The 26817-nt window shown below is 39.1% G+C and overlaps 3 protein-coding genes across 3 annotated transcripts in view; all 3 read right to left on the reverse strand.

Annotated features, from left to right (window-relative positions):
- Window positions 1–2719: 2719 nt before the first annotated feature.
- LOC144647127 (BTB/POZ domain-containing adapter for CUL3-mediated RhoA degradation protein 3-like) lies at window positions 2720–9428 on the reverse strand. The gene is made up of 4 exons (XM_078506881.1): window positions 9136–9428; window positions 5043–5299; window positions 3937–3989; window positions 2720–3270 (listed from the first exon to the last, which is right to left on the reverse strand). Exons 1-4 carry the CDS (start codon window positions 9305–9307, stop codon window positions 2892–2894), a joined length of 861 nt encoding a protein of 286 aa, XP_078363007.1. The 5' UTR covers window positions 9308–9428; the 3' UTR covers window positions 2720–2891.
- A 2235-nt stretch (window positions 9429–11663) lies between these two features.
- LOC144647110 (uncharacterized) lies at window positions 11664–15472 on the reverse strand. Its single transcript, XM_078506866.1, has 2 exons — window positions 12530–15472; window positions 11664–11673 (listed from the first exon to the last, which is right to left on the reverse strand). The coding sequence occupies exon 1, from the start codon at window positions 15456–15458 to the stop codon at window positions 12669–12671; it is 2790 nt and encodes a 929-aa protein (XP_078362992.1). The 5' UTR covers window positions 15459–15472; the 3' UTR covers window positions 11664–11673; window positions 12530–12668.
- LOC144645901 (uncharacterized) overlaps window positions 15472–26817 on the reverse strand; it is a 62456-nt gene continuing 51110 nt past the window's right edge. The window contains exons 5-7 of the mRNA XM_078505423.1: window positions 22456–22634; window positions 15753–15952; window positions 15472–15487 (exon numbers count right to left, since the gene is read on the reverse strand). Of these exons, the coding sequence (XP_078361549.1) occupies window positions 15472–15487; window positions 15753–15952; window positions 22456–22634 (395 nt within the window). The remainder of the gene's footprint in view (window positions 15488–15752; window positions 15953–22455; window positions 22635–26817) is intronic.

Here is a 26817-nt window from a genome sequence, read left to right on the forward strand (position 1 = left end):
TGGTACTCCCCTATATTCACTATAATTTACAGCTTGTGAGCGGGCAATCACTCGCACGGCAAACGGAGAGAACAAAAGCCGGCGATGCGGGGATATCTAGCCATCTCGAACGTGAGATTCTAGGTAGGCTATTAAGTGGATATGTGCCGCTGGACGTGGTATAGTTTAACAGGTTTATGTCTGGCACTAGCTGCTACGATGCCTGGTTCTCAAATTTTCAGAATTTGGAAGACAGGCATCAGTGTTTGTCCAGAACATAGGTTTAAAACTTCAAACAGTTTACTTTGGCGTAAATTCTGCCTAACACTTAGGCCATTAATGAAGCAATTTGTCTGGAATAGATACCCATGCCGTATTTAGCAAGGAATAGGTTATCTTTTCACGGCACCGGCATTCAGTCAGAAATACGTTCATTAAACAGCATTTCGTGGTCTGGTAAAGAATAATGGTTTTGAGATCCAGTAATACACCCTCCCAAATTTCGAAGGACCTCCCTCTCTCTTCTGGGTCTTTGCTCCCTTTGATGGCTGAGAAGAAAAAATTCACAGAACTTCTCCAAATATTTTATAGCAACACATAAAAACAATTATCATATGACCCGTACGGACCCGCGCGCAATTTCCTTGGAAAACCATATGAAAAAAAGTCCCGTATGAGGGCCGTACGCCTCGCTTTAGCAGGGCCGGAAAAAGCCGTACGGCCCCACTAGAAAGGCGTACGGCCCCGCTACTGCTGCGAGATGCCGGAATTGGAACCAAATGATTCCACAGCTTTGAATTCAGATAAACCATAGTTAAGATTTTTCTAAAAGGCAAAGAATGTCCAACATGTTTATCAAAACTTTACTATCTAGAAAGCGATGTAGTTTGCAGGCGCAAAAATGAAAACAAAACGTGTTTAAACTTGCCAATTGATGAAGAAATACTCCTGACAACAACAATAAAATCGAAATAAAAGCCGTCAAAAAAACCAACATAATCGGACAAAGACGTATCCTGGTTTGAAGTCATGATAAACATTGAAGACAAAATGCAAAAGCGAAGTAAACTCAAATTTCTCGGCTTTCTGCTGCGTAATTTTTAATCACAACAAACAAAATGCGAGTACATGTTTACCACTAACCTGATAATGACACAGTTTTCCGCTTGTTTTCACAAAGCATTTTAAGCACAATTTGGACATCAACTGTAATGCAGAGCTCAACATCGTCGAGGAACTAACGAATTCAAGGACTAAGCAGCAACAGCAGACGTTCATGAATCCTATGATCCGTGGTAAACAAAACAACTTGAAGCCGAAGGGCACCCTGCGAGCAGAGCCCCTTCTTTTTCTACTGATATACTTGAGAAGAAGGGGCTCTGCAAGAACCGTGTAAAATCTTTGTTGAGCATGCGCGAGGTTTACGCGATGCTTGCGCGTTTAGCTTGCGCGAGGACCACTTAATCTTAGCATGCGCGCGCGGAATGGCGTGTCGGATCGTACACGACATTGTGAACAAAGTTTTTGTTTTACAAGTGCGTTTCTTCGAAAAGCGTCTGAGTTCCCTCAGTAAAAAACACGTCAAACACCGCTTGAGGTCGTATTAGTGACTTTGTGGTAGAGATGTGCTATTTAAACCGTGAAATTTCTTCTTGGTTTGCGAAAAAACGAGATCTTAAATGATCCACAAGCTGCACACGCACAAAAACGGTAGCAGATGGCGAGAGCAATCGTCAGCTCTAGTGCTTTCGAGAGCGTACTGTGGGCTCCGTCTTGGCCATCAGTTTTTCCAAAAATTAATGCCCGCGCAGCAAAAACCGGTTTAATCCGGACTGACCAGCCCAAACTTTGGGGCTGCGGCGACTTCAAAGAAATGACACGATTCACGCAGAGCCTCTTTCTTCTTCCCAAATCTCAACCGTAGGGAAGTTAAAAGAGGCTCTGCTCGCAGGGTGGCCGAAGGGAAACGAAGCGAAGCAAAATCCTGAACTGCCAGTACAATCCCTTTCCAAGTCTTTATGTAGTTTCGTAGATTAAGATCTAATGTTGTTTTTAATATCCAAAATCCTTCTTGGTGGAAAATTAATTAATCCTCTCGTCAAACCAATTGTGAATTTCGGCTCAGAAGAAACGTCGCTAAGTTGTTCAATCAGGATAAATTCAGTCTTCGCCGAGAGACGAGCAAGACTAGCCGAAACGTCGTGCAAATTCTTTGTTGTAGTCCTTCATAAACGTTTCCTTTGAAATTTCTACTTACTGCAATCATGTACGAGGCATTTAGTCGGATTTAAATCTTCTTGGAATGGAGCTAAAACTTGGAGATTTGGTTGACAATTTTATTAAACAGAAGTTTAAAAACTTTGTACGCACATCGGCAGTTCAAATGCACTTTACTGGCTTCCCAAACAAATTACGAGCTACCATTGGCTTTTCAAAATGCGCGCGAAACGGGCTGCCGCGTCTGTATCCACGAATAGAAAGAAAAAGAAAAATTCAGTCAGGTCATATGATAAAATGCTTATTGACTGAGTTAGGTCGGGCCGGACGGGAAAATATTTGGCTCTCGGTCAGGACGCACGGACCTCGCTGCGCTCGGTCCGTACGTCCTGACCTCGAGCCAAATATTTTCCCGTCCGGCCCTCCCACTCAGTCAATAAGTACATATAATGCTTTTCAGAGGGTAAAATGCATCTTAAGAATTCTTCAGAAATAGCCACACTTTGTGTGTTCTCAGAGAGTCTAAGATATCAATCTTTTTATTTCAAAAATTACCCAGCGAGACAAATCCAACACAGATACCTCCCGTGTGGGAATCAACGTACCACGTCCAAACCCCGAGCTTTACAGGGCTTTACATGCATAGAATTCAAACTAATCCAGCTGACGATTTAATAAAACCTCTTTCACTCTCTTCATCGGTTCTTGTCTTGCCTTCTCGACGGCTCTTCGTCGCTCTCCGGAATCACTCGTGGCCCGACGGCTCTACGAGTCGCGCTGAGTAGTTCGGCGTCGGGAAGGTTCCCAGTGCCCCGATGCTCGTACAAAAGAACGTTTAGTGATTCCTCGTAAATTCTCGAGTCCGGGAATTCGACTTTTGTTTGCGGTTTTTCCGTGGCGTAGACAATGGAAGTGCAACACACCTCAGCGAGTTTCTTGCCATTGCCGTAAAAAGTCCAACAACAAATTTCGTTGTTACCGATCAAGTCTTTGATAAACAGAATGCGTCCGTTGAAACGAAGCGACAGCTTGTCGAAGAGCTCGATATTTTTTAACAGGTTGTCGTCTGATTGACTGTGGGAGTGAAAAAAACAACAACATGTAATAAACTCCAAGTGGCTGTTTGGATCGTCACACAATGCTTGCCTCAACTAGTAAGTACACGTAGAGAGAAACGATGCGTGACCATCCTTCTTTTGCTGGTCACGCAATCTTTCTTTCTCGTAGGAGAAAGTGTGACCTTTCCTCAAGTCATGCTAAGCATCGTCCGCTTGTTTCCACAAGTCTAGTTTTTATTGTTAATTTTGGGGGTGGGAGGGGGGTGATGGGGCGTTTTCCCCTATGCTTATAAATTAAGTCTGCACTCAGGTCAGAACTTATCCCAGTTCCAGTAGCATAAAAGGGTTTAAGCGTATGTCTAATCCCCCCTGGATGGGATGCAAGTCCATCGCAGGGTTACCCCTAAGCATTAAATTTGCTGGTACCCATTTATACACCTATGGGTGGAATGAGGCACTGTGAGAGGAAAGTGTGTTGCCGAAGAACACAACATAATGACCAAAGCCAGGGATTGAACCCAGACCGCTCAATCCGGAGTCCGCGCCCCTCACCCTAATGTTATGAGATAATGTCAATTTGTTTGTGTTCCAGAATTCATTATTGATGGCTTCAGCTACCCTGGGAAAGGAACAAAGGTTAAGTTAATAATGCTTTTCTCCTTAAGCAACATTACAGACTTACCCAGTATAGGAGTATTTGTTATTTGATCTGTTATACGAGAGTTTCACCACTGGCTGTTGAGGAAAAGAAAACTTATTTTATCAATCTTCTGTTCTATGATAACAAAGATACATTCTCTTTAAAACAGTAGAATCTCCTCTTAAAGTTTTCCTTTGAAACTTTTAGCATAAATCTGTGATCAATCATTTTTGCCGGGGTTTGTGTCAGCTCACACATGCAGATTCTTGCACTAGCAGCGTCCACGCAGTTATGAAACTATATGGAGCCACCTTAAATTCACTTTATATTACTTGTACATTTTCTGGAGTCAGGGGGGATGCGTCCTGAATAGATCTCCCAAGGTGGGTTGTGCCTTAGGACCCAAATCTTCAAATCCTGGCTTAATGCCTTGGTTAAAGGAAATAGACCATATTTGTATTCTCAGTATTTGGACTGGAACTAGCTTGCAATGGAGGCTAATGCAGGGTAATCTTTTCAAATGCAAATGACATGAAGTTTTTTTAATGATATTCCCCAGCATTAGCCTCCATTGCAAGCTAGTTCCAGTCCAATACTGAGAACAGGAATATGCTCTATTAAGAAGGAACTGTGCAGAACTAAAAATCTGGGCACCTGTTTACAAGAAGACCACAGCAAATTATGAAATCTGGAGATTCACTAAAAAAGGATAAGACATCCGCTTTTAGAACACCATAGTCTGTCTAATCATAATCATCATCATCATCCTTGTAGCACCTTGTGGTGTGCATAAGGCCATAGTCTATCTAACGATGTTGGTCTAACACGATAGCAACTTTTTGATTGACTCTGAGCACCAGATCGAATACGAGTACAACCTTGGAATTTCATGAAAAATTGTTTCCCCCAAACTACGATGTATATCTCTTTCCTGTTGCTAACACCGATAAGATTGGTGTGATAAGTGATTGTAGGAGGCACATGAATTTTGAAAACTTGTACTCATACTCAATCCCGTACTCGTTAGTCGTAGTCCCATCTGATGGTCACTGATGTCTCCAGAAAGAACAGTAAGATTAGCAAGGTCTGCATGTTCACCAATTGGCGCTCCAGGGTTTCAAGAAGAACACAATTAAACTTCAACATACCTTTTTACCAGTGACAAGTTGCCTTTCCTCCTTGGATGAAGTTATAAGTGGAACTCGACAGATAGGGTCATGTTCTTCCTTTTTCTTTTCAAGGGCTTTCTCACAAAGTTCTACTAATGACTCAATCAAATAATACTTGGCCTCTATCAAGATTTCTTGTAGCTCTACCTCATTCTGTGGTAACGGTACAGTGCCATCCCGTAGGAAGTTTAAAATAAGGGAGAAGTGCTTTCCACAGCGATCAATAAGAATCCAGCCTAAAAAAATAAACCAATACAGTATCTATTTAGTTTGTTATTTACCCTGTTAACCCTACTGGCCTGACGTACATGTACAGGTATTTTTCTATTTTTGCTGGAAATTAACCACGTAAAAAGAGATGGGTTTGTTATTGGCTTATTATTGGCTTAATATTAAAGTACAAGATCTTAAATAAGAAACAAGTTCCAAAAATATTGTTCACAAAAAAGACCTTAACTGAACTAAACAAGCTTGAAGTAGATAGTGACTGATTCCAAAAAATGGCAAAAGCTGTGTTTGTTAAGTAGTTTGGGTTTAAAGGAACACTGAGTTTAAAAACTTTGCAAATGCAATAAGGTTAGTTTTTTGTGGTTACCAAGGTAACCATAATGCTGCTATCTGTGTAAGTAATGTAAGTAAGACTTTCCAAAGCACGAAGTAAGAACGAGAGCGTACCGAAATGGCACGAGGATTTGTCAAGGTCTCCAGGTAGCTTTTTACGATTACAATACTATTGTTTAGAAGGATATATGAGTTACGGTGATGAATTGTTAGGATTTAGTTAAATATGAGGATTCCGATTGAAAAAAGCCACTTTCATAATCATTATGGCGCTTTCGAACTGTCCACAATCAAGAATTGACTGCTTTGATGAACCGCTGGCCGAACATAGTTGAAACATGATGCTTGGCACGTGCATATGGGCGAACGTAGTTGGAATATGATGATTGCACGTGCATATGGCCGAACGTAGTTGGACGTCTCCACGTGGATATTGTTTCGAAGTAATATTTTCCGAAGCACGAAGGAAGAACGAAAGCGTACCTGAAACGGCACGAGGATTTACTTAATAACTTCTGGCCATAAAACTCTTTCCCGTACTTCCCTTTACATGTAAATATCGTTTCTTCAGGAACGATGGCTAAACAAATTACCAAAAATTTATTTTTGGTCCGATCGTTACAAATTTTGGTAGAATGCGTGACAAGGTTACCCAATCCCCCCGTAAATTTGAATGTGGCCTACAGGACAAGAAGGCAGCAATAATAGAATGTCTAGTGATCTTGATCGTCAACTGCGAAATAAAACCGATGAATCGATCGAAATCGAGGTAAGAGTTGTGTACTACGTACAGTACGAACGCAGATGGTCTGAAATGCAGTGAAATGTTATATATTATATATTTATATTGCTTGGAATCAATGTCTGAAGTTATCTCCGAGTATACGGAGATCGTTTTATTTTGCAGAAAAGGGTCAACCCGCTGCCTTTAATATGTTTTCCCCCTTATTAGGACCTGAGGTAAACCAAAAATACATTTAGACCCGCCAACATCAATATGGGTTATTTGTTTTGCAAGAAAGCCTACGACAACTACGTTCACCAAAAATCTCTCAGAAAATCTTTAACAAATTTTTGTCAATCTGATTTCTTGTAAAATAATTGAAGGCAGGAGTGTGTGTGTGTGTGTGTGTGTGGGGGGGGGGGGGGGGTGGACTACTTTCATCATTACTTCACTATGAACATTCCAGACACATTTTAGCTATTCACTATTTCCTCAGTTCGACTGTAAACACAAGTCTGTTAAAATATTGGTAACCACATGACCTCTTAGAGGGCTGTTATTGTTGTTGTCTTCATTAAATATTTTCCATCATTCCTTTTGTCAATCCATTTACTAGTTATCGTGATTATAAGGAAAATAAATCACAAAATGAAATCAACTTAAAATTCTCACTGATGGCAGCCTTGTTTCAGAACTAAAGTCTTCTCAGTGTTATTGAAAAAAACAAATAGATTCCATTTTGCCATTGGTCTGTTCAGTTATACTGTAGATTACAAAAAATGTCAAAATGTGGTAAGAACACTCGCCTAGGGCCTTGTGGGCGGGTATCTGGAAAACCCGAATAGGGAATAGCGAAAAGTTGCGAATAGCGAATAGTACAAATAGTGCGAATAGTGATGAATAGTCGCGAATAGTGACGAAAAGTCGCTTCATGATTCGTATTGTTTGTTAATTTTGCTTCACTAACCGTATATTGATTTATGAGTATGTTATTTACCTTTGGTTTTCATGAAGGTATTGGGCCGGAATCACGAATCACGGTCCTCAAAATAAGCAGGTCACGCATCCCGCTAGGCAGGTGATTCACGGATCATGGCCAAATTTGAGCTGTTTTCACGTGTCATGCACTAATTTTGGGCCAAATCATGCGTCACACATAACCCCTTTACCACCCTGTACATGATCTATTAGTTAGTTCCTTTAGGACCCCTCTCCATATATTAAGTGTACTTCTAAGGGGTAAATAGGGTAGCAAGGTGGGGTGGAGGAAGGGAGCGAATCAGGTTATAAAAAAATGATGAAACTTCCCCCTCAGCCATTTTAATTCAGTACCTATGTTTGTTTTTTCTTTTCCTATCCAAATTATGCCTCTATGTAGGCTTCTGAGATCTCAAAGACAACTCTACATCGAATAGAAACATCTAAACAATTGTTTTAACAGAAGACAGTAACCTACATTGTAATCTACAGGACATTATTCGTTCTAGACCAGAAACAAGACATTTCATAGAATCCTTTGGCATTGTCCGTAAAACATCTGACAGAATATCAGGACGTTACAAATTGATCAAAATCGATCATCGAAAACCTAATCGATTAATCGATATTACTCGATAGTATTCGATACTGATCAATCGATTAGTTAAAATAATCGATAAAAATCAATAATCACACGATTTGGTATCGGGGTATCGATTTTGATCGATTACTACATTGTAGAGCGAAACTTAAATTCATTGGCATCTCGGAATGAAAAAGACGATCCAAAATCAAACGAAAAATAACCACTGTGTCTTACCATGACTGCCGGTTCTTGATTGGATAACCCAGTGTCATTTTGGAGCAATGAAAGCTGGAAGATAGCACGAAACAGATGTACGAAAATGTTACACTTAGGGATCGAACCTGTAACACGCGGTTTGAGCGGAAAATTCTTCCATCAAAGCAAGTTTTGGAATATCACGTGGAAACCGAAGAATGGCGGAATCCGTGGAATAAACCTAGTAAACCGAATAAATCATTGCAAGAATATTGAAGAATATTGTTTCCGAGCATAACTGTATTGTGCCTTGGGTGAATTCAATTAAACCAAATTTCAAAGGTCGTTCTCTTCTACATACGCCGGCACAACATCTTGTTCTCTGATATGTTGTTCACGGACGCTTTCCAACCCTTGTTTCCAGTGTCTTTCCGGCGTTGAAATCCAAAATGGCGGATGCGGCGAGGAAAGCTGTACAATATTTTTCTAAGTAATCGATATTTTTGATAGCAATTGATAAAAATCGATAGAAACCGATAGAAATCGAACTCTAATTACAAATCGAATCGAAATCGATAATCACAACAACTTTTGCTATCGATTTTTATCGATTTTCGATATTAATCAATTAATTAGTATCGAAAATTATCGAATTTTATCGATTTTTTTAAGTATCGATATTATCGATTTGTAACGTCCTGCAGAATATGCTCTCGAGGAAATTGGTTTGCGTTCTTTTCACTGACTTAAAAAGAACTACAAGAGTAAAGATCGCTCGTGGTATGTGTGACAGGTATTAAAATACGTTGAATAGCAGTATTAAAAGCATGAACGTGTGATAAATGTGTCGATCGCAGTTCATATAAGCTTACATAAGCTACGCGTATGGTTTACAAGACATTTCGCACGTCATTCGTATTTAAGCTTTGTATGTTAGTTTATCCCCGGGTTTGAGCCTGAAAATTGGGGTAAATAGGCCTAAAGTTGTTCCCACTACAGAAACAAATGCATATAAGAATTAAACGTACCCTCGGTATCTGTCAAAACCTCCATTCTGCCACTAAACATCGCCCTCAACATGCTGTCCTGTTTCGAGAGCGTGCCGATGGTTGTGTAATGAAGAGACCCTCCAACGTTTAGTTTCACGTATTTTGTTGGCGAACCTCGTACGGTCATCGGATGAGTTGCCTCTCCAGACATTCTCCTTCTCCTCCTGTATTCCTTACAGGTTTCACTTCGAGGTGTGACGGCCTTTGAACACAACTATTTGCTTGTCTTCGTTTAAATACTCGATTATGGCAGCTTCCCAAAATAACTCTTTCCAGGCTCTCCTCCCAGTGGTCGGCTATATGTACGTGGTATATGCCAAAGTGAAGTGTCGATATGTGTTGACAAGCGGCTGACTCGACAAAAGCGCACAATACGTCATTTCCTCAAAATAAAAGGCCCTTTGGGCTGCCTCGTACCACTTTTTTGGAGCTTCTTTTGAAATTGAACGCTTTTTGCGCCTTTTTATTGCTTGCCGGCTACAGTGCCCAAGATATCGCTTACTTGCTTTTTTATCCTTTACTGACTATTAGACGTCCTTAATATATATCTTGTTGAAGGTTTTTAGCTCGATAGCATCCGCCGTCTTTAAGATAGAGTATCATCACATGCTTGTGTTATGGGTATTTTTCAGTATAGAATCGACCGGGGGTTAAAAATCAAAGCTAAGTTACACAGACGAAAAGCATTCATTCTTTGCTGGTTTTCGTCAGTTTATCATTCTGTCGCTTTTGCACAGTGGAGAAATGGGAATTACATTGACGTTGGCGCTACGTTGCGCACGTAATTCATGTCGCAACGTCACGCCACGTCATGCACGAGCCCGCGCGCGCTCTGAGAAATCTTTTCAAACACACATAGGGTATAGCCGTTGCGTTAACTTCGCTTGCAGTTTCCTCTCTTAAACGATCGGTGACCCCCATTTTTGTGGGATTTATAACCTTTTGGGATAGATCTCTACCGATTGACAAAAAATGAGGCAAATTCGAATGTTAGAAGTTTATTTTTTTTCATTTCTCTTCCCACGTGCGATCGAATCAGTCACATTTTGCAGCATTTTGCTGTTTTGAACGTTTGCAAATAGGTTCTTACCGAAAGTGCTCGTAAAAAAAGCATTAAATGCTAAAAGAAATGCTCGTTTTTTGCCAACAAAGTGCTAAAATAATGCTAATTTTTTTAAAAAGTGCTCGTGGGTTACATAAAAATGCTCGCTTTTTTCCGATTTTTTTTTTATCTTAGAATATTACATTTTCCAGATTTTCAGTTACATTTTTCAACAACAAAATGAAACGATCAATGTTTGATGTCAGAGTACGCTCTCGAGCTATCTCTGCCTTGGCTGGCTGACTTCCATTGTTCCTCAATGACAACGTGGATGACGACATCTCGGAACGAGTGTGATGGATTGAGTTTCTAGAAGGCAACCGCTGACCTATCAAGCCTATTCCCAGGCCTCCTCGGCTCCTTTGACTAAAATGAGGGCAAAATGCATCTTTGGATGCCATAAACAAAGTCAGATTGTGCTTTTTAACACAAAATTATGCTAGCAGTGCTTTTTGGGATAAAATGTAAAAAAAAAAATGCTCGCAAAGCCAAATAATGCCAAAAAAAGTGCTAGCACTATCGGTAAGAGCCTATTTGCAAATCCAATTGTTAAAGACAAGGCTTACTCTAAGGGACTATTAAAATGAAATATATTTGTTCAATAGACCCAATCAAATAAACTCGGACAAAGAAAGTTGTCCTTCATCAATTCATTTAAAATATTTTGTTGCCAGAAGCCGCAGAGGTCATATCGAGAGACGAAGTCAAATTTATTCAAATAAGCGCCTTCTTTCAGATATCGTATCTCGAAAATGAATTCGGTGACACCCATATATTTTTTTACATTTTTAACATAAGTAACTCGTAAATTAGCAGTGGAAAAGTTTAAGAAAAATTGCAATGTTGGAAGATTTTCGCGCGAACGTCTTTAATCATAGTCATTTGGGCCGGGGGTTAAGAAATCTTTCGGGAAAACGCTCGTGATTCAGGGCAAAAGAGTCGACGTCCGGCTTCTATGACACGACCAAATGGTCCATCTTGAAACGTTTCAATGCTCTGATGCCGATCCGCCGATCGCTGGCGTTTGCTGTAGTTCGCGCCAAACTTTCGCGCCAATTTGCGGAAGGCGGGAGAACGCTTACTTTGTGAAATCGCTGCTGTTCATATGAAGTAAAGCTTTAGATTGAGTCCTTCGTGGAGTCCGTGGACGTGTTCAAAGTAAATCTCTTTTAACCGATAAAAATGAAGGACTTTGAAAGTGGCTGAACGTCAAGCGGTCGACAAGACAAAAGGTAAATATTTGGTAGTAAAGTTAAACGAACTTTTTCGGCCTCTACCGAAGCCTATCGTGTGCATTTAGCGTTATTATGACAAAAGAAAAGTCATTGTCAACTGTATGGACAAGATAAAAAATATTTTCGAACAACGTCATGGAAGGAAAAACTGTTCTGTAAAGGAGTTTCGTCAAGGACAACAAAACTTAAAAAAAAATGTTTTTTTTTTTTGTTTATCGTTTGGAATTTGTCTTAATCTCTGCCAGTCTAAACCATTTTTGTTCTATATTTTCGAGATTTTTTTACTGCGTTGGTGTTTTTCTACGTTAGAAAACTATTATTTTTAGTTAACCTTCAATTTGAAGTCCGTATGTACTCGTACGACTATGCCATTAATTCTGGTATTTGTTTGGTGGAGAGTTCGCCAAATCTGCTGTTTCCCGCCATGACGAAACTTTCGCTTTCCGCCAAAAAAAAAAACGATATTTGCCGTTTTTATTTTCTATATGAGGTCAAACGCAGGTGTAATGACTGGTAACCAAGGTTCAGTAAACCAATCAGAAAGATCCGAGGTTGACAATTTGATAAAAAAAAATATATGCATACTGAATTACTGAATGGTACAGAAAATTGATTTGTTGGCCTTTTTTATTTCTAGAACTTAAAATCAAACACCTATTTCGAATAAATGCCTTTACTCAGATTATCGCTGTCCTGTATGAACCTCAATCCCACCAACTATTTGGGTGAAAAATAAAGCAAAAAAACACTAATACTGAAGTACCTCTCTTTTATAAAATTTAGGGAACACAAGCTCTTTTTGGGCTCTGACGATTCTTAAAATAGCATGTCTGAGGCACTGAAAACTTAAATTTTCCATAGGAACATGACCCAGACCACCCTACCTTGTTATACACGGTAACCGAACAGTATCAACTCAACCCCATCAACTATTTGGTTGGGTCTTCTATATTAAATTATACTTTACATTTACTTATAACCATAAACGGCTATTAGCTATAGACTAGAAGTACACAGACAAATGGCAAGCACAACTTTTTTTATTGGCAATAAATGCAATCAACACACGTATGCATTATTGACCTATTTTTATTGCAGTGTAGCAATATAAAGCTAACTTCTGCTTTTAACATTTATCGTGGATAAATGCATTTCTTCTTCAGAACATTTTCCAGCTACTGCTGTTGTGCAGTGACCATTCGTTGGAAGCTCTTCGATCTTTTCCTCCCTTTCGTTCCTTTTTGACGTTTTGCTTTGTCGTGCTTTGCAACTCTCCGATCCTGGCCCGCATCCCTATCGCCATGGCCCTGATTTACGCCATGGACTGGCCGTACAGGTACTCGTGTTCCCTTGAGTTTCAGTTTAACCCGGGTTACTTCTGCCAAATTCAGGGTTGGGCGATTGAGCGAGTCAGGAAGGTCGACACTCCAAGTGGTTAGGGCGGCAATTCCATCGTAGTATTCTTCATATTTGTCGCTTACTTTCCCAGATTGCGTCACCTCGTAGCTGTCATCTTGTTTGATATGGTAAGAGAACTCTGTCACACGAGGAGGACCAATAAACTCGTATCGTGATCCTCTGAACACATCTGTCATCATGCCGGTAAAGGAAATCCATGCAGTAATCGCTTTCTTTGTTTCCTGTTGGCCAAACTGGGCACCTTCAAAATAAATCTCAAACTCGTCCACGTGTACACGCTCGTGCCCTATGAAAATGTCTGGATCGTTCTCGTCAAGCTTAAATAGAAAGCTGTTAGTGCGCTTGAGCTCTGAAATAGGACATTTGAGAGTGTTTAGTGGTGGCAACTGGTTTGCTACACCACTTGAACGCTTCCCCAACTGGTGTCTCCTCTGTGCTATCAATGCCCGCTTTCGACGAGCACTGCATTCTTGTTCGTCCGTTATGACTATGGTTGCTTCAAATTCCTGTGGAATGAAAGGTGCAAAGTTCGCAACAGCGTTGATAGCAGCACTAAGGCCCTGATTAACCTTATCGTGTAAAGCATACAAGTCATCTGATATGGTAGGCATCACAGGACATTCCGACAACCAGTTGTAGAAATAAGAATCGCAGAAGGACATCAGCTTTTCAACCATTATGTTACGAAGTCGTTGCTTTTGCAGTGCCATTTCTAACAATAGCTCTCCGTTCGATATTTGTTCGGTTAGTGCAGTTTTGCGAGATTCTTTTATTTTTGCCTGTGCTTGATGCTGTTCATTCTTTAATATTTTTAGGGTTGTCAACCTTGCTAGAAGCTCTTGAACCGTGATAGACTTTTCATGGTATCCCTTTCCCCAAACTGCCACTGTCTTAAGCGCTGCTAAGTAAACTGATGCCCCTGAAATACCGCTAGCTGTACCAACTCCTAGAAATGCGTCTGCTTCTGCCTCAAAAACATCCCACTCTTTCACCATCACTGCCAAACTTTGGTCATTTTTCTCGGGCCTGGATTTTGAATAGTAATCAGAAGTGCTTGTTCCGGCATAGGGAAACACATCGTAACGAAAATCCGTGAGGGTAATTGCAGCTTCATTAATGCTGGCGATTGAATCCATTATAATACTTATCTTGAAGAGCGCCCTCTTAACTCTATTTACGTCTTCAGCAAGAGAACTCAGTTCAATTGCCAAACCTACAACAGCACCACCCCCACCACCAAATACAGATGCTATCCCTCCGATTACAGAGAACACTGCGTTGGCAATTTGTTGGTTTGAGTAATCTCGCACCCCTGCATCGAATGTCGCTTTTGCAGCATCTAATGCAGTTATTGCATCGTCAAGTTTTTCTTTCATTGCCTGTGAGTCTGCCTTCGCTGCTTCCAGTTCCGTTTCCAGAGCTTCAATGTCCAGGTCATTTTTCCTCACGATAGCTGTCATAAGTTCTGTCATAGAGTCTGTGGCTTCAATCCCTGCTTCAAAGTCTTGGGATATTCTCTCAAACCTTTCGTATTTCTGTATGGCCATTTTAGCATCATCCTTTATGAGGACTAGAATCTTCTCATGTGCTTTCAGCGACAGGTAAGGTACCTTGTAAAATCCGCGAGCACGAAGGGAAAGATCTTGCATCATATTCTTTGCAACCAATCTTAGAGCATCCACAGAGCTTGTATCTAGTCCTTCCTCCCTAGCTACCCGAACTTCATCTAAAACTTTCTGAGTCAATGCAACTGGAAGACTTCCTCTGAGTAATTTGCCATCCTTTGCAAACGTGTTTCCCTGTGCAACGACTTTTGCACAAATTAACATCATTGAATAGAGTTTAACGTCCATGCTTTTTTTTGGATTTCGTTTGGATTTGATAGCAGCTTGTATTGAAATATCCCTACCGTTGTAGTTTCCAGAGCACGTGAAAGGTACTGACGACTTGGATGTATAGATATTCAGAACTGTTCCTTGGACATATCCTGGCCATGGCGATGGGCCTGAATAACGGTTTTGACATAAAAGTTTTTCATCTTCAACTTTGACAACTGCCCGGCGACCCGCTGTTGGCGTTGTGTCATGGGCATTATTCCACAGCACAATTTCTCCTCCGTTTTCTTTCAGGATCTCATTGGCAAAGAAAGCAACTTTAGCAAGGCCACTTGGTAGCGTCAGGGTCCCAGATATAGTTAGTTGGTGCGCATAGACAACGAGTTCGGTAGTGGTATCTCCTATATAGTGTCTCAAATCAGATGTCTTTATATTCAGAAATCGAATCTCAACGTGGGTCTTCAGGCGGGTCACCCTCCTCAGTTCGTTGTCATCTACAAACTGGCACTGGGTATAGCAGTTGTTATCGGTGCACTGTTCGCAATTTGTTCCATCTGCGTTGAGGTTATATCCAGGAGGGCAAACGCACATGCTTGTACCGGGTCCTGTGTGGACACACTCGGCGTTACCTTGACAACCGCCATTACTCGTGTCGCAATTGTTGATGGGAAAACAGTGTTTGCCACGCTTTTCGTAGCCTTCTATGCACATGCAAGATTGACATTCACTGAAGGTAGCATCTAAAATTTAGAAAAAAGATCAATGCCTGTTAACAGCGTTAATTCAAAATTTGATTTTGTATAAACCCATCAGGTGACCAGCAGCGTAGTCCCAGTCTTTCGTTACCAAATATAGATGGATAGATAGATAGATAGATAGATAGATAGATAGGTAGATAGATAGATAGATAGATAGATAGATAGATAGATAGATAGATAGATAGATAGATAGATAGATCCATATCGAAGAGTGAACTTTGGCCAATGAAATACATAAATGAACCACAAATAAACCGTTCCAGCGAAATGAAATGTTGAAGATGCGCCAGAACATCCTGTTTGAATCACCAACTCCTCGTCATTTGCAGGACTGTCCCCACCTCCCTGCGGCTTCACGCACTTGTCTCCGCTATGTTCAAGAGTCGTCCCGTCGTAGCTCAAGGTTGCCACTGATCCAGTTGATGTACAGTCTGTTAGAGTCAATGCCTAATGCCATGAAACAATAGGAAAACAGCAAATTAATTGTACACGGAATTTAAAAAAAGTATATTGTGTATATTCAGTCAACTTTCTCTTAACGGACACCTCTATAAGACGGACACCTCCATAAAACGGACACCTGGTGATGGTCCCTGCCGTTTTTCACTCATTTCTAACCAAACGTCCTTTAAGACCGACAACGGACACTTTGAAATCATTAAACGGACACTTATGAAGTTTTTTTTTTATCATGTTTAATTAGCGAAAATACTTCCAAACTTCGTATCGACCTAAAGCAAAGTTAGTCAGCGCCTTATGGATACGACCAAGCTTACTAACCATACACAATGACGCTTAGGCGGATTAATTCTCGGCTAACGTGTATGGATACTACTTGATGGACAATCGGTAAGAATTCATCATCAAAGTACAGAGAAGAAGACCATTATTTCTTATTTCGCTCACAGCACTTAACCCAAATTTCAGGGATGATTGTTAGGTAGTTGTGCTCAAACGACAAGAATTCAATATTGAAAAACAAAAGGTTCTTTTCTTTTACTTTCAAAGACCGTGAATATTTCTAGTTATTTCAGGGAATGACCTGAACTTTACTGTGCGGCGATAACTTCACCAAAGATACTTTGAGGGATAACGCTGGTGATACTTTAATGGATGATCATGAGAGATAACTGTGCTCCGAATTAAAGGGATAAGGGACAACTGACCCCCCCCCCCCCTTACAGGGTCTCAGTTTAGTAAAAATTGCCGGCTTCCAATGCAGATTTCAATGCGAATGAGACTGTCATGTTTTGCGCCGGTTTTTGTTGGGTCGAAAGGAATATTTTTGCAAGTTTCCTCAGCCACTTCAAGACTAAATTACTTGAATTCAATAATTGTTACTTATTACCTATGTAACGTAAGCCATTTAAATATCAATAAAAAATTAATTTATGCCGAAACATTGTTTAGAATAAGATTCGGGAGCTCTGTGTGAAGTCGCACTAGTTTGCTGAAGATGTTGAAAGAACAAGACCCGGATGACACACAGGTTGGCATTTCTTGGCCACTTAAATACGTGGCGGTTTTAATGGATAAATAAGCGGAAGTGAATTGCTTACAACGATAATGGTAATTAAAATATCATTTTCAGCAAAGGTGGGGCGGAAAAAGCGCCCCGCAAAATGACATAGCACACATGCTAACCCGACAGGTGATAATAAGGGAGTGGAGGGTGGGAAAATTGTCTTCCCAGGAGATGTACTCGCTGTGATGGTGAAAGCAAGAGGGAGTACTTGACAATGCGACCCGTCATTTATACTGACGGACTGATTACGCCTTTACATCTGATTGGCTATTATGTCACATGACTGACCACCATCGGATTAACAAATATGTGTGGAAGCCACAACAGGCCAAATGTATCGACATAAATAACATCAAGCCTTTGACTTGATGTTTGGTTTTATGCCGAAACATTGTTTAGAATAAGATTCGGGAGCTCTGTGTGAAGTCGCACTAGTTTGCTGAAGATGTTGAAAGAACAAGACCCGGATGACACACAGGTTGGCATTTCTTGGCCACTTAAATACGTGGCGGTTTTAATGGATAAATAAGCGGAAGTGAATTGCTTACAACGATAATGGTAATTAAAATATCATTTTCAGCAAAGGTGGGGCGGAAAAAGCGCCACAAGCCACAAAAATGTGGCAGCCCCACCAAGACTTCATTACAGAGCTCACGATTCGAAAATAATCGACGGATCAGTAACAGCCCATGCCTGACTTACGTCACCGTCAAGGTTGAGTAAACATCTATGGATAGGTTTCAGAAAATTACAGAACATGTGGCAGCCCTTGACTGACCCAAAGTTCTGCTAGTAAAGTAAAGTGCCGACTATTTACAGCAGGTCCGATAATTGACTGCGGGAATATAAAGTTGCTACGCTAATTATGCTAACGAGGAGGATTAATCTAACCACGAGGACCTGACTGATTATATAATTAAGCGACGACAGAACATGTAGCAGCCCTTGTCTGTCCCACACGTTCTTCGGCAAAAACTACAGTCTTTGTTGAAGTACTAAATACCTGGTAAATAACTCGTCATAAATTTAGCAGTCAACTGATAATAAAGTAACGACAGAACATGTAGCAGCCCTTGTCTGACCTACACATTCTTCGGCAATAACTATAGTATTTGTTAAAGTACTAAATAACTCTCCATAAACGTAGAAGCAACTGAGAATAAAGTGACAACAGAACATGTAGCAGCCCTTGTCTGTCCTACACGTTCAGTGGCAATAACTATAGTCTTTGTAAACTTGAACTCTCCGAAATTAAGGCTAAAGTAAACACGAAAACGTACTGATAATTAAGTGACGAAAGAACATGTAGCAGCCCTTGTCTGACCTACACATTCTTCGGCAATAACTATAGCTTTGTTAAAGTACTAAATAACTCTCCATAAACGTAGAAGCAACTGAGAATAAAGTAACAACAGAACATGTAGTCCTACACGTTCGGTGGCAATAACTATAGTCTTTGTAAACTTGAACTCTCCGAAATTAAGGCTAAGGTAAACACGAAAACGTACTGATAATTAAGTGACGAAAGAACATGTAGCAGCCCTTGTCTGACCTACACGTCCGTCGGCAATAATTGTAGTCTATGTTTAAGTACAACTATAAATTACACTCTTTTTATTTTATAAGAATCCAGTTTATAAGAATATCGGGGCTGAAATTTGCGACTTTGCAAGAAAATTTCAAGAATAAACCAAAGGCTGAGACTTTGAAAGGAATATATTTGCGTTGAAAATCTGTAAATACAGAAAGTTAAATATATTTTCTGGTGAAACAAACTCAAGTGTTTTGATTTCTTTCATTGTATCGTTGTATCTCTGTGAGGAATGCTTTGTATAACGCCAAACGGCCAAGTGTTATCTGACGCGTCCTGACTGCAGCAAAAAGCGATGGAACACGAGCACGATGTAACATGCCACAGATCTGCACACCGAACACTTGTAATGGATTACCCAATGCTTAAAACGGAAATGTCAAACGGTATTTTGTAAGAATGTTCATAAGGGTATTTCTAACCTACAATCGGCAGAAAAATAAGAAAAATTCAGCCTAAGTTAGAAAAACTGTATTCTTATAAAAAGGGAGTGTAATGACTTTAAAATGCTCTAATGCATCGAGCAGCACATTGTCCACGGTTTTGGAATAGGTGTAAAGGAACAGGCGGAAACCGCAAAGTCTAGCTAGGATACCTGAAAAGAGTGTTATCTGGGCAAAGGAACAAATCCGCCTCGTGCAAGCAAAATGTGAAATGGCATTTTGGTTTTCATTTCTTGAAAATAAATTATTCCTTACTATAGATAGGCTATATTTGACCTGAATTCCGTGCTTTTGGTAACCAAATCGCCTACACTTGGCGTTTTTTAAGAGGAATGACGTTCAGTGTGTTACGGTCAAACCATAAAAACACGGTTACTGCATGGCAGCCCATTGTCTGACCCATGCTAAACAATATAGGTTAAATAAACGCATTGGATTTCTAACAATGATGCTGTTGTAACATTAATTAGTTGGCCTGCTGCCCGCCAGGAAAAAACCCCGTCTTTGGGGGAAAACCTGTCCCCTCCCGAATGCAGAGCCAGGCACTTGACAACCTTGGGGGAGTAAGGTTTGATAATAAAGTTTAGAACTTATCGCAGTAATTAGCTATAGGTGCCAATAGAAACTATTCAGGCAACCACTTTAGTACACCTTATTATTTCTACAGCAGCTCTGAACAACAAACTGTTATAGATGCTATTAAAAATCCCCTCCATAGAACTTTAATCGATAAATTTCGTTTAGGGGCTCCACAATGAGACTGGAAGATATAATGTTCCAAAGTCTCCTGAAATATAGGTTTAAGCGTTAACTCAAAAATTTGTGTTCCTTTTAAATAGCGTAAATCCATTTATTTGTAGATCAGGTGCCGCTTTTATCTTCATCACAGCATAACAAACATTATGTAAAATGAGCCAGTATGAAAATATTTAATTAGATATACTAGGTAATGCCATTTTTTCGATATGGAAAACCTCGATAAGATCATTGTCTTTGTGAACCACAGGAAGTGAACAGGAAATCAATTAACTGTAAAATACGATCCGTTTTACAAGAAAATAATGTATAAATGAATTATGGTATATGTTTCGAAATAAAGGCAGTAAACCAATCTCAACAATGCACAAAAACAAAACTCAATAGCACGATCTTAAAACTGGTTGCATACAAGATCAAAATAAACTTGTACAGCATAAAAGCTAAAGCTTGCCCGTCAACAACAGACACACAAAGGGGATATAAACTGTATATAATTTCCCATCATATAAATGGAGAACGGAGCCCCCAATAAAACTGGCATGACCAGCGTACCAGGGGAACACAGCCCCACAAAATAAAAATAACATCACTTTAAAATGCTAATACTGCCCCAAAAGGGGCAGCACGGGTTCTGAAAACAAAACCCGGACGGTACGGTATAGTGCATGAGAAGGTCACTGAGGCAAAGCTCAGGACAAAGGGTTCGTTCATGCCATACCGTCCAAGATAATAACAGTGATAAACAACAAATGGGATAATTCCCCATCAAATGGAGAAACGAAGTCTCCAATAAAAACTGGCAAAATGGCCAGTGAACAAGGGGAACAAAGCCCCACAAGTATTGATATGGGCAAGCAAAGCAATATGTTAATGTGCGTACAAAAGTCTTGCATTTGAATTGCATGCATGTCATCGTGTCAAAATCCTTCTGTTGTCCGGTCATTCGATGCTTTCCTATTAATACCTGTGTGTCGATTGACACCCTCTTGAAAAGTGACCATTCGATCTCGCATATGTTTATTTAATCTTTTCAAACGGAAATGATAAAATTGCAACGAAAAATGAAAGTGGTTGATTTGCTGTTGGATTTTCTTTTTTTTTTTTTTTTTTTTTTTTTTTTCTTTGGAAGATGTAGAAAGTAACTGAAGGGCGCCTGTGAGCAAATAAGAAACCGGGTATATTTGTCGGTTATGAAGGAAGAAACTTTAAGGAAATCGACTTGTAGTATTAAAAAACTGACTATAAATTTGACAACAAAATTACAGGAAACGCACGGTTTCAGATTATCGGCGGACGTGCCCGGAAAACCCAAGGATTGAGATGGCGCCAAGCGCATGCATGCAAAGCCAAAGCAAGATAAAACGAGAACACTTTTTGGTATGTATAACGTACAAATAAAAGGTTCCGTCACGGCAAAGCACGACAAAAAAGGGGTGGCGCACCTCAAAGGCCTATTGCCAATTGTTGTCTGAAAAACCCCGACAGCCTAGCCACAGAGAAGCTCGGTTTGCGAATAGAGAAACGACGAACAGATCATCTAAGGTTACTGATTTCAAGCTGCAAATTGTAATCGTTTGCACATACCGAAAAGTATAATTGAAAAGGAAGATTATAAATTAAACGAAAATGAAAAACATGAGAGAGCAGGAAATAAAAATGCCAGGTTCAAGGCGAAACAAGCAACTTGTCAAAGCCGATAAAAATACGATACCGAGATCGTACAAGAACAAGGACCACTGAGCCAATAATATAAAAAGCCTGCCAAGTGGAGCAACCCACAATAACAATAAAAAGAGGCAAGGCAATAACAATTCGGCTTAGATAAATATGAACCGGCAAGAAACTCTGCTGCTCAGATACAATCGAAAGCGTAAGCACGAAAATATGTGTACCTGGAACCGATCTATAACACGAGCACTTTGATGTTAGCCATCCATCCGATGGTGCACATGTATAAAGTTTAACGTCAGCTTATAATTTACAACACGAAGGAAGGAAAAGAGAAGGGTTTAGCTAGGAAGTGGATACAAAAATAACCAGAGGATCGCCATGTCGAAGGCTCGAGCAGTACACGTCCAAATACCGAATCTGGCTTAGCTGACTTCAATAGCTGACTGCGTGTGTTATCAAAACATACACGATCATGCAGATTGATTATAAGTCTTCCTAAAAAGACACCGTATTGCTAGTAAACAACGAACAATAATCTTGTACTTATCTGTTGAACTGATGGGTAACACTTGAACATCTTGCTTCAGATGAAGCCGCAAAATATTTTCTTGAGCTCTCGACCCTGAAAATTGTCTTCCCAGGAGATGTACTCGCTGTGATGGTGAAAGCAAGAGGGAGTACTTGACAATGCGACCCGTCATTTATACTGACGGACTGATTACGCCTTTACATCTGATTGGCTATTATGTCACATGACTGACCACCATCGGATTAACAAATATGTGTGGAAGCCACAACAGGCCAAATGTATCGACATAAATAACATCAAGCCTTTGACTTGATGTTTGGTTTTAAAAGATTGATCAGCCAAAAGTCGCCTAGACAATGCAATGCAAACAACTCTTTTAAGCTCAAGGGTAATTGACACTTATAGCAACTTTTCCATTCCATCATATCTTACCGTGTCATCTGAGCCGGGATCTGCGACACATTTTTCACTTGCTACATGAACCAGTGGCGAATAATAGCTTTCTTTGTAGAAGACTTGCTCGGCAGACGTACAGGAAGCCTGGAACACCAGCTTGTTTGCTTTTACACCAACACATTTATTGCTTGAATGTTTCAGGTATCCTTTGATCCCTGGAGTCAACAATAAAAATAGATATCATGAGATAAGATAAGATAAGATAAGATAAGATAAGATAAGATAAGATGAGATGAGATGAGATGAGATGAGATGAGATGAGATGAGATGAAATGAGATGAGATGAGATAAGATGAGATAAGATGAGATGAGATGAGATAAAATGAGATAAGATGAGATGAGATAAGATGAGATAGATGAGATGAGATAAAATGAGATAAGATAAGATAAGATAAAAAATATAACACAAACAGCGGTGATAAACATTATGAAAAATCGCATTTTTATAAACTTGACGTTTCGTATGCTAAGCTACATACATTTTCAAAAGTATGACCGTTAAAATTTTTGGCAACTATTTATATATTGTATGAAAGGGGTCTGGAACCTTTCACCGCTGTTTGTGTTATATTTTTAATCAAGTTACGATGGCCTAAAACCAAGAGTCTATATAAGATAAGATAAGTTGAGATGAGATAAGATGAGATGAGATGAGATGAGATAAGATGAGATGAGATGAGATGAGACGAGATAAGGTGAGATGAGATGAGATGAGATAAGATAAGGTGAGATGAGATGAGACGAGATAAGGTGAGATGAGATGAGGTGAGATGAGATGAGATAAGATGAGATAAGATGAGATGAGATAAGATAAGATGAGATGAGATGAGATGAGATAAAATGAGATAAGATGAGATGAGATAAGATGAGATGAGATGAGATGAGATAAGATGAGATGAGATGAGATGAGATGAGATGAGATGAGATAAGATGAGATGAGATGAGATAAGATGAGATGGAATGAGATGAGATGAGATGAGATAAAATGAGATGAGATGAGATAAAATGAGATAAAATGAGATGAGATAAAATGAATAAAATGAGATGAGGTAAGATGAGATGAGATGAGATGAGATTAGATGAGATGAGATAAAATGAGATGAGATGAGATGAGATTAGATGAGATGAGATAAGATGAGATGAGATGAGATGAGATGAGATAAGATGAGATGAGATGAGATGAGATAAAATGAAATAAGATGAGAGAGATGAGTTAGATGAGATGAGATGAGAAAAATGAGTAAAATAGATGAGTAAATGTAAAATGAGATTAGATAAGATGAGATAGATAAGATGAGAGGAGATGAGATGAGATAAGATGAGATAAGATGAGATGAGATGAGATGAGATAAGATAGATGAGATGAGATGAGATAAGATGAGATGAGATGGATGAGATGAGATGAGATAGATGAGTAAAAGAAAATAAGATAAGAATGATAAGATAAGTTGAGATGAGATAAGAAGATGAGATGAGATGAGATAAGATAGATGAGATGAGATGAGATAAGATGAGATAAGATGAGATGAGATGAGTAAGATAGATAGATGAGATAAGATGAGATGAGATAGTGAGATGAGATGAGATGAGATGAGATGAGATGAGATAAGATAGATTAGATAGATGAGATGAGATAATGAGATAAAATAAGTAAGTAAGAAGTAAGTTAGATGAGATAAGTTAGATGAGATAAGATGAGATGAGATGAAATGAGATGAGATGAGATGAGATGAGGTGAGATGAGATGAGATGAGATGAGATGAGATGAGATGAGATGAGATAAGATGAGATGAGATGAGATGAGATGAGATAAGATGAGATGAGATAAAATGAGATAAAATAAGATAAGATAAGATAAGTTGAGATGAGATAAGATTAGATGAGATGAGATGAGATGAAATGAGATTAGATGAGATAAGATGAGATGAGATGAGATAAGATGAGATGAGATGAGATGAGATGAGATGAGATAGGAGATGAGATGAGATGAGATAAAATGAGATAAAATAAGATAAGATAAGATAAGATAAGTTGAGATGAGATAAGATTAGATGAGATGAGATAAGATGAGATGAGATGAGATGAGACGAGATGAGGTGAGAGAGATGAGATGAGATAAGATGAGATGAGATAGGGGAGATGAGATGAGATGAGATGAGATAAGATGAGATGAGATGAGATAAGATGAGATGAGAGAGATAGGTGAGATGAGATAAGATGAGATGAGATGAGACGAGATGAGGTGAGATGAGATGAGATGAGATGAGATAAGATGAGATAGATGAGATGAGATAAAATAGATAAGATAAGATAAGATAAAAAATATAACACAAACAGCGGTGATAAACATTATGAAAAATCGCATTTTTATAAACTTGACGTTTCGTATGCTAAGCTACATACATTTTCAAAAGTATGACCGTTAAAATTTTTGGCAACTATTTATATATTGTATGAAAGGGGTCTGGAACTTTTCACCGCTGTTTGTGTTATATTTTTAATCAAGTTACGATGGCCTAAAACCAAGAGTCTATATAAGATAAGATAAGTTGAGATGAGATAAGATGAGATGAGATGAGATGAGATAAGATGAGATGAGATGAGATGAGACGAGATAAGGTGAGATGAGATGAGATGAGATAAGATAAGGTGAGATGAGATGAGACGAGATAAGGTGAGATGAGATGAGGTGAGATGAGATGAGATAAGATGAGATAAGATGAGATGAGATAAGATAAGATGAGATGAGATGAGATGAGATAAAATGAGATAAGATGAGATGAGATAGAGATGAGATGAGATGAGATGAGATAAGATGAGATGAGATGAGATGAGATGAGATGAGATGAGATAAGATGAGATGAGATGAGATAAGATGAGATGGAATGAGATGAGATGAGATGAGATAAAATGAGATGAGATGAGATAAAATGAGATAAAATGAGATGAGATAAAATGAATAAAATGAGATGAGGTAAGATGAGATGAGATGAGATAAGATTAGATGAGATGAGATAAAATGAGATGAGATGAGATGAGATTAGATGAGATGAGATAAGATGAGATGAGATGAGATGAGATGAGATAAAATGAGATAAGATGAGATGAGATGAGTTAGAATAGATGAGATGAGATAAAATGAGATAAAATGAGATGAGATAAAATGAATAAAATGAGATTAGATAAGATGAGATGAGATAAGATGAGAGGAGATGAGATGAGATAAGATGAGATAAGATGAGATGAGATGAGATGAGATAAGATGAGATGAGCTGAGATGAGATAAGATGAGATGAGATGAGATGAGATAAAATGAGATAAAATAAGATAAGATATGATAAGATAAGTTGAGATGAGATAAGATTAGATGAGATGAGATGAGATAAGATGAGATGAGATGAGATGAGATAAGATGAGATAAGATGAGATGAGATGAGATAAGATGAGATGAGATGAGATAAGATGAGATGAGATAAGATGAGATGAGATGAGATGAGATGAGATGAGATAAGATGAGATTAGATGAGATGAGATGAGATCAAATGAGATAAAATAAGATAAGATAAGATAAGATAAGTTGAGATGAGATAAGATTAGATGAGATGAGATGAGATGAGATGAAATGAGATGAGATGAGATGAGGTGAGATGAGATGAGATGAGATGAGATGAGATAAGATGAGATGAGATGAGATGAGATGAGATAAGATGAGATGAGATAAAATGAGATAAAATAAGATAAGATAAGATAAGTTGAGATGAGATAAGATTAGATGAGATGAGATGAGATGAAATGAGATTAGATGAGATAAGATGAGATGAGATGAGATAAGATGAGATGAGATGAGATGAGATGAGATAAGATGAGATGAGATGAGATGAGATAAAATGAGATAAAATAAGATAAGATAAGATAAGATAAGTTGAGATGAGATAAGATTAGATGAGATGAGATAAGATGAGATGAGATGAGATGAGACGAGATGAGGTGAGATGAGATGAGATGAGATAAGATGAGATGAGATAAGATGAGATGAGATGAGATGAGATGAGATGAGATAAGATGAGATGAGATGAGATAAGATGAGATGAGACGAGATGAGGTGAGATGAGATAAGATGAGATGAGATGAGACGAGATGAGGTGAGATGAGATGAGATGAGATGAGATAAGATGAGATGAGACGAGATGAGGTGAGATGAGATAAGATGAGATGAGATGAGACGAGATGAGGTGAGATGAGATGAGATGAGATGAGATAAGATGAGATGAGATGAGATGAGATAAAATGAGATAAAATAAGATAAGATAAGATAAGATAAGTTGAGATGAGATAAGA

This window comes from Oculina patagonica, chromosome 3, assembly GCF_052425735.1.
Source record: "Oculina patagonica isolate OP01 chromosome 3, crgOcupat, whole genome shotgun sequence".
NCBI lineage: Eukaryota > Metazoa > Cnidaria > Anthozoa > Scleractinia > Oculinidae > Oculina > Oculina patagonica.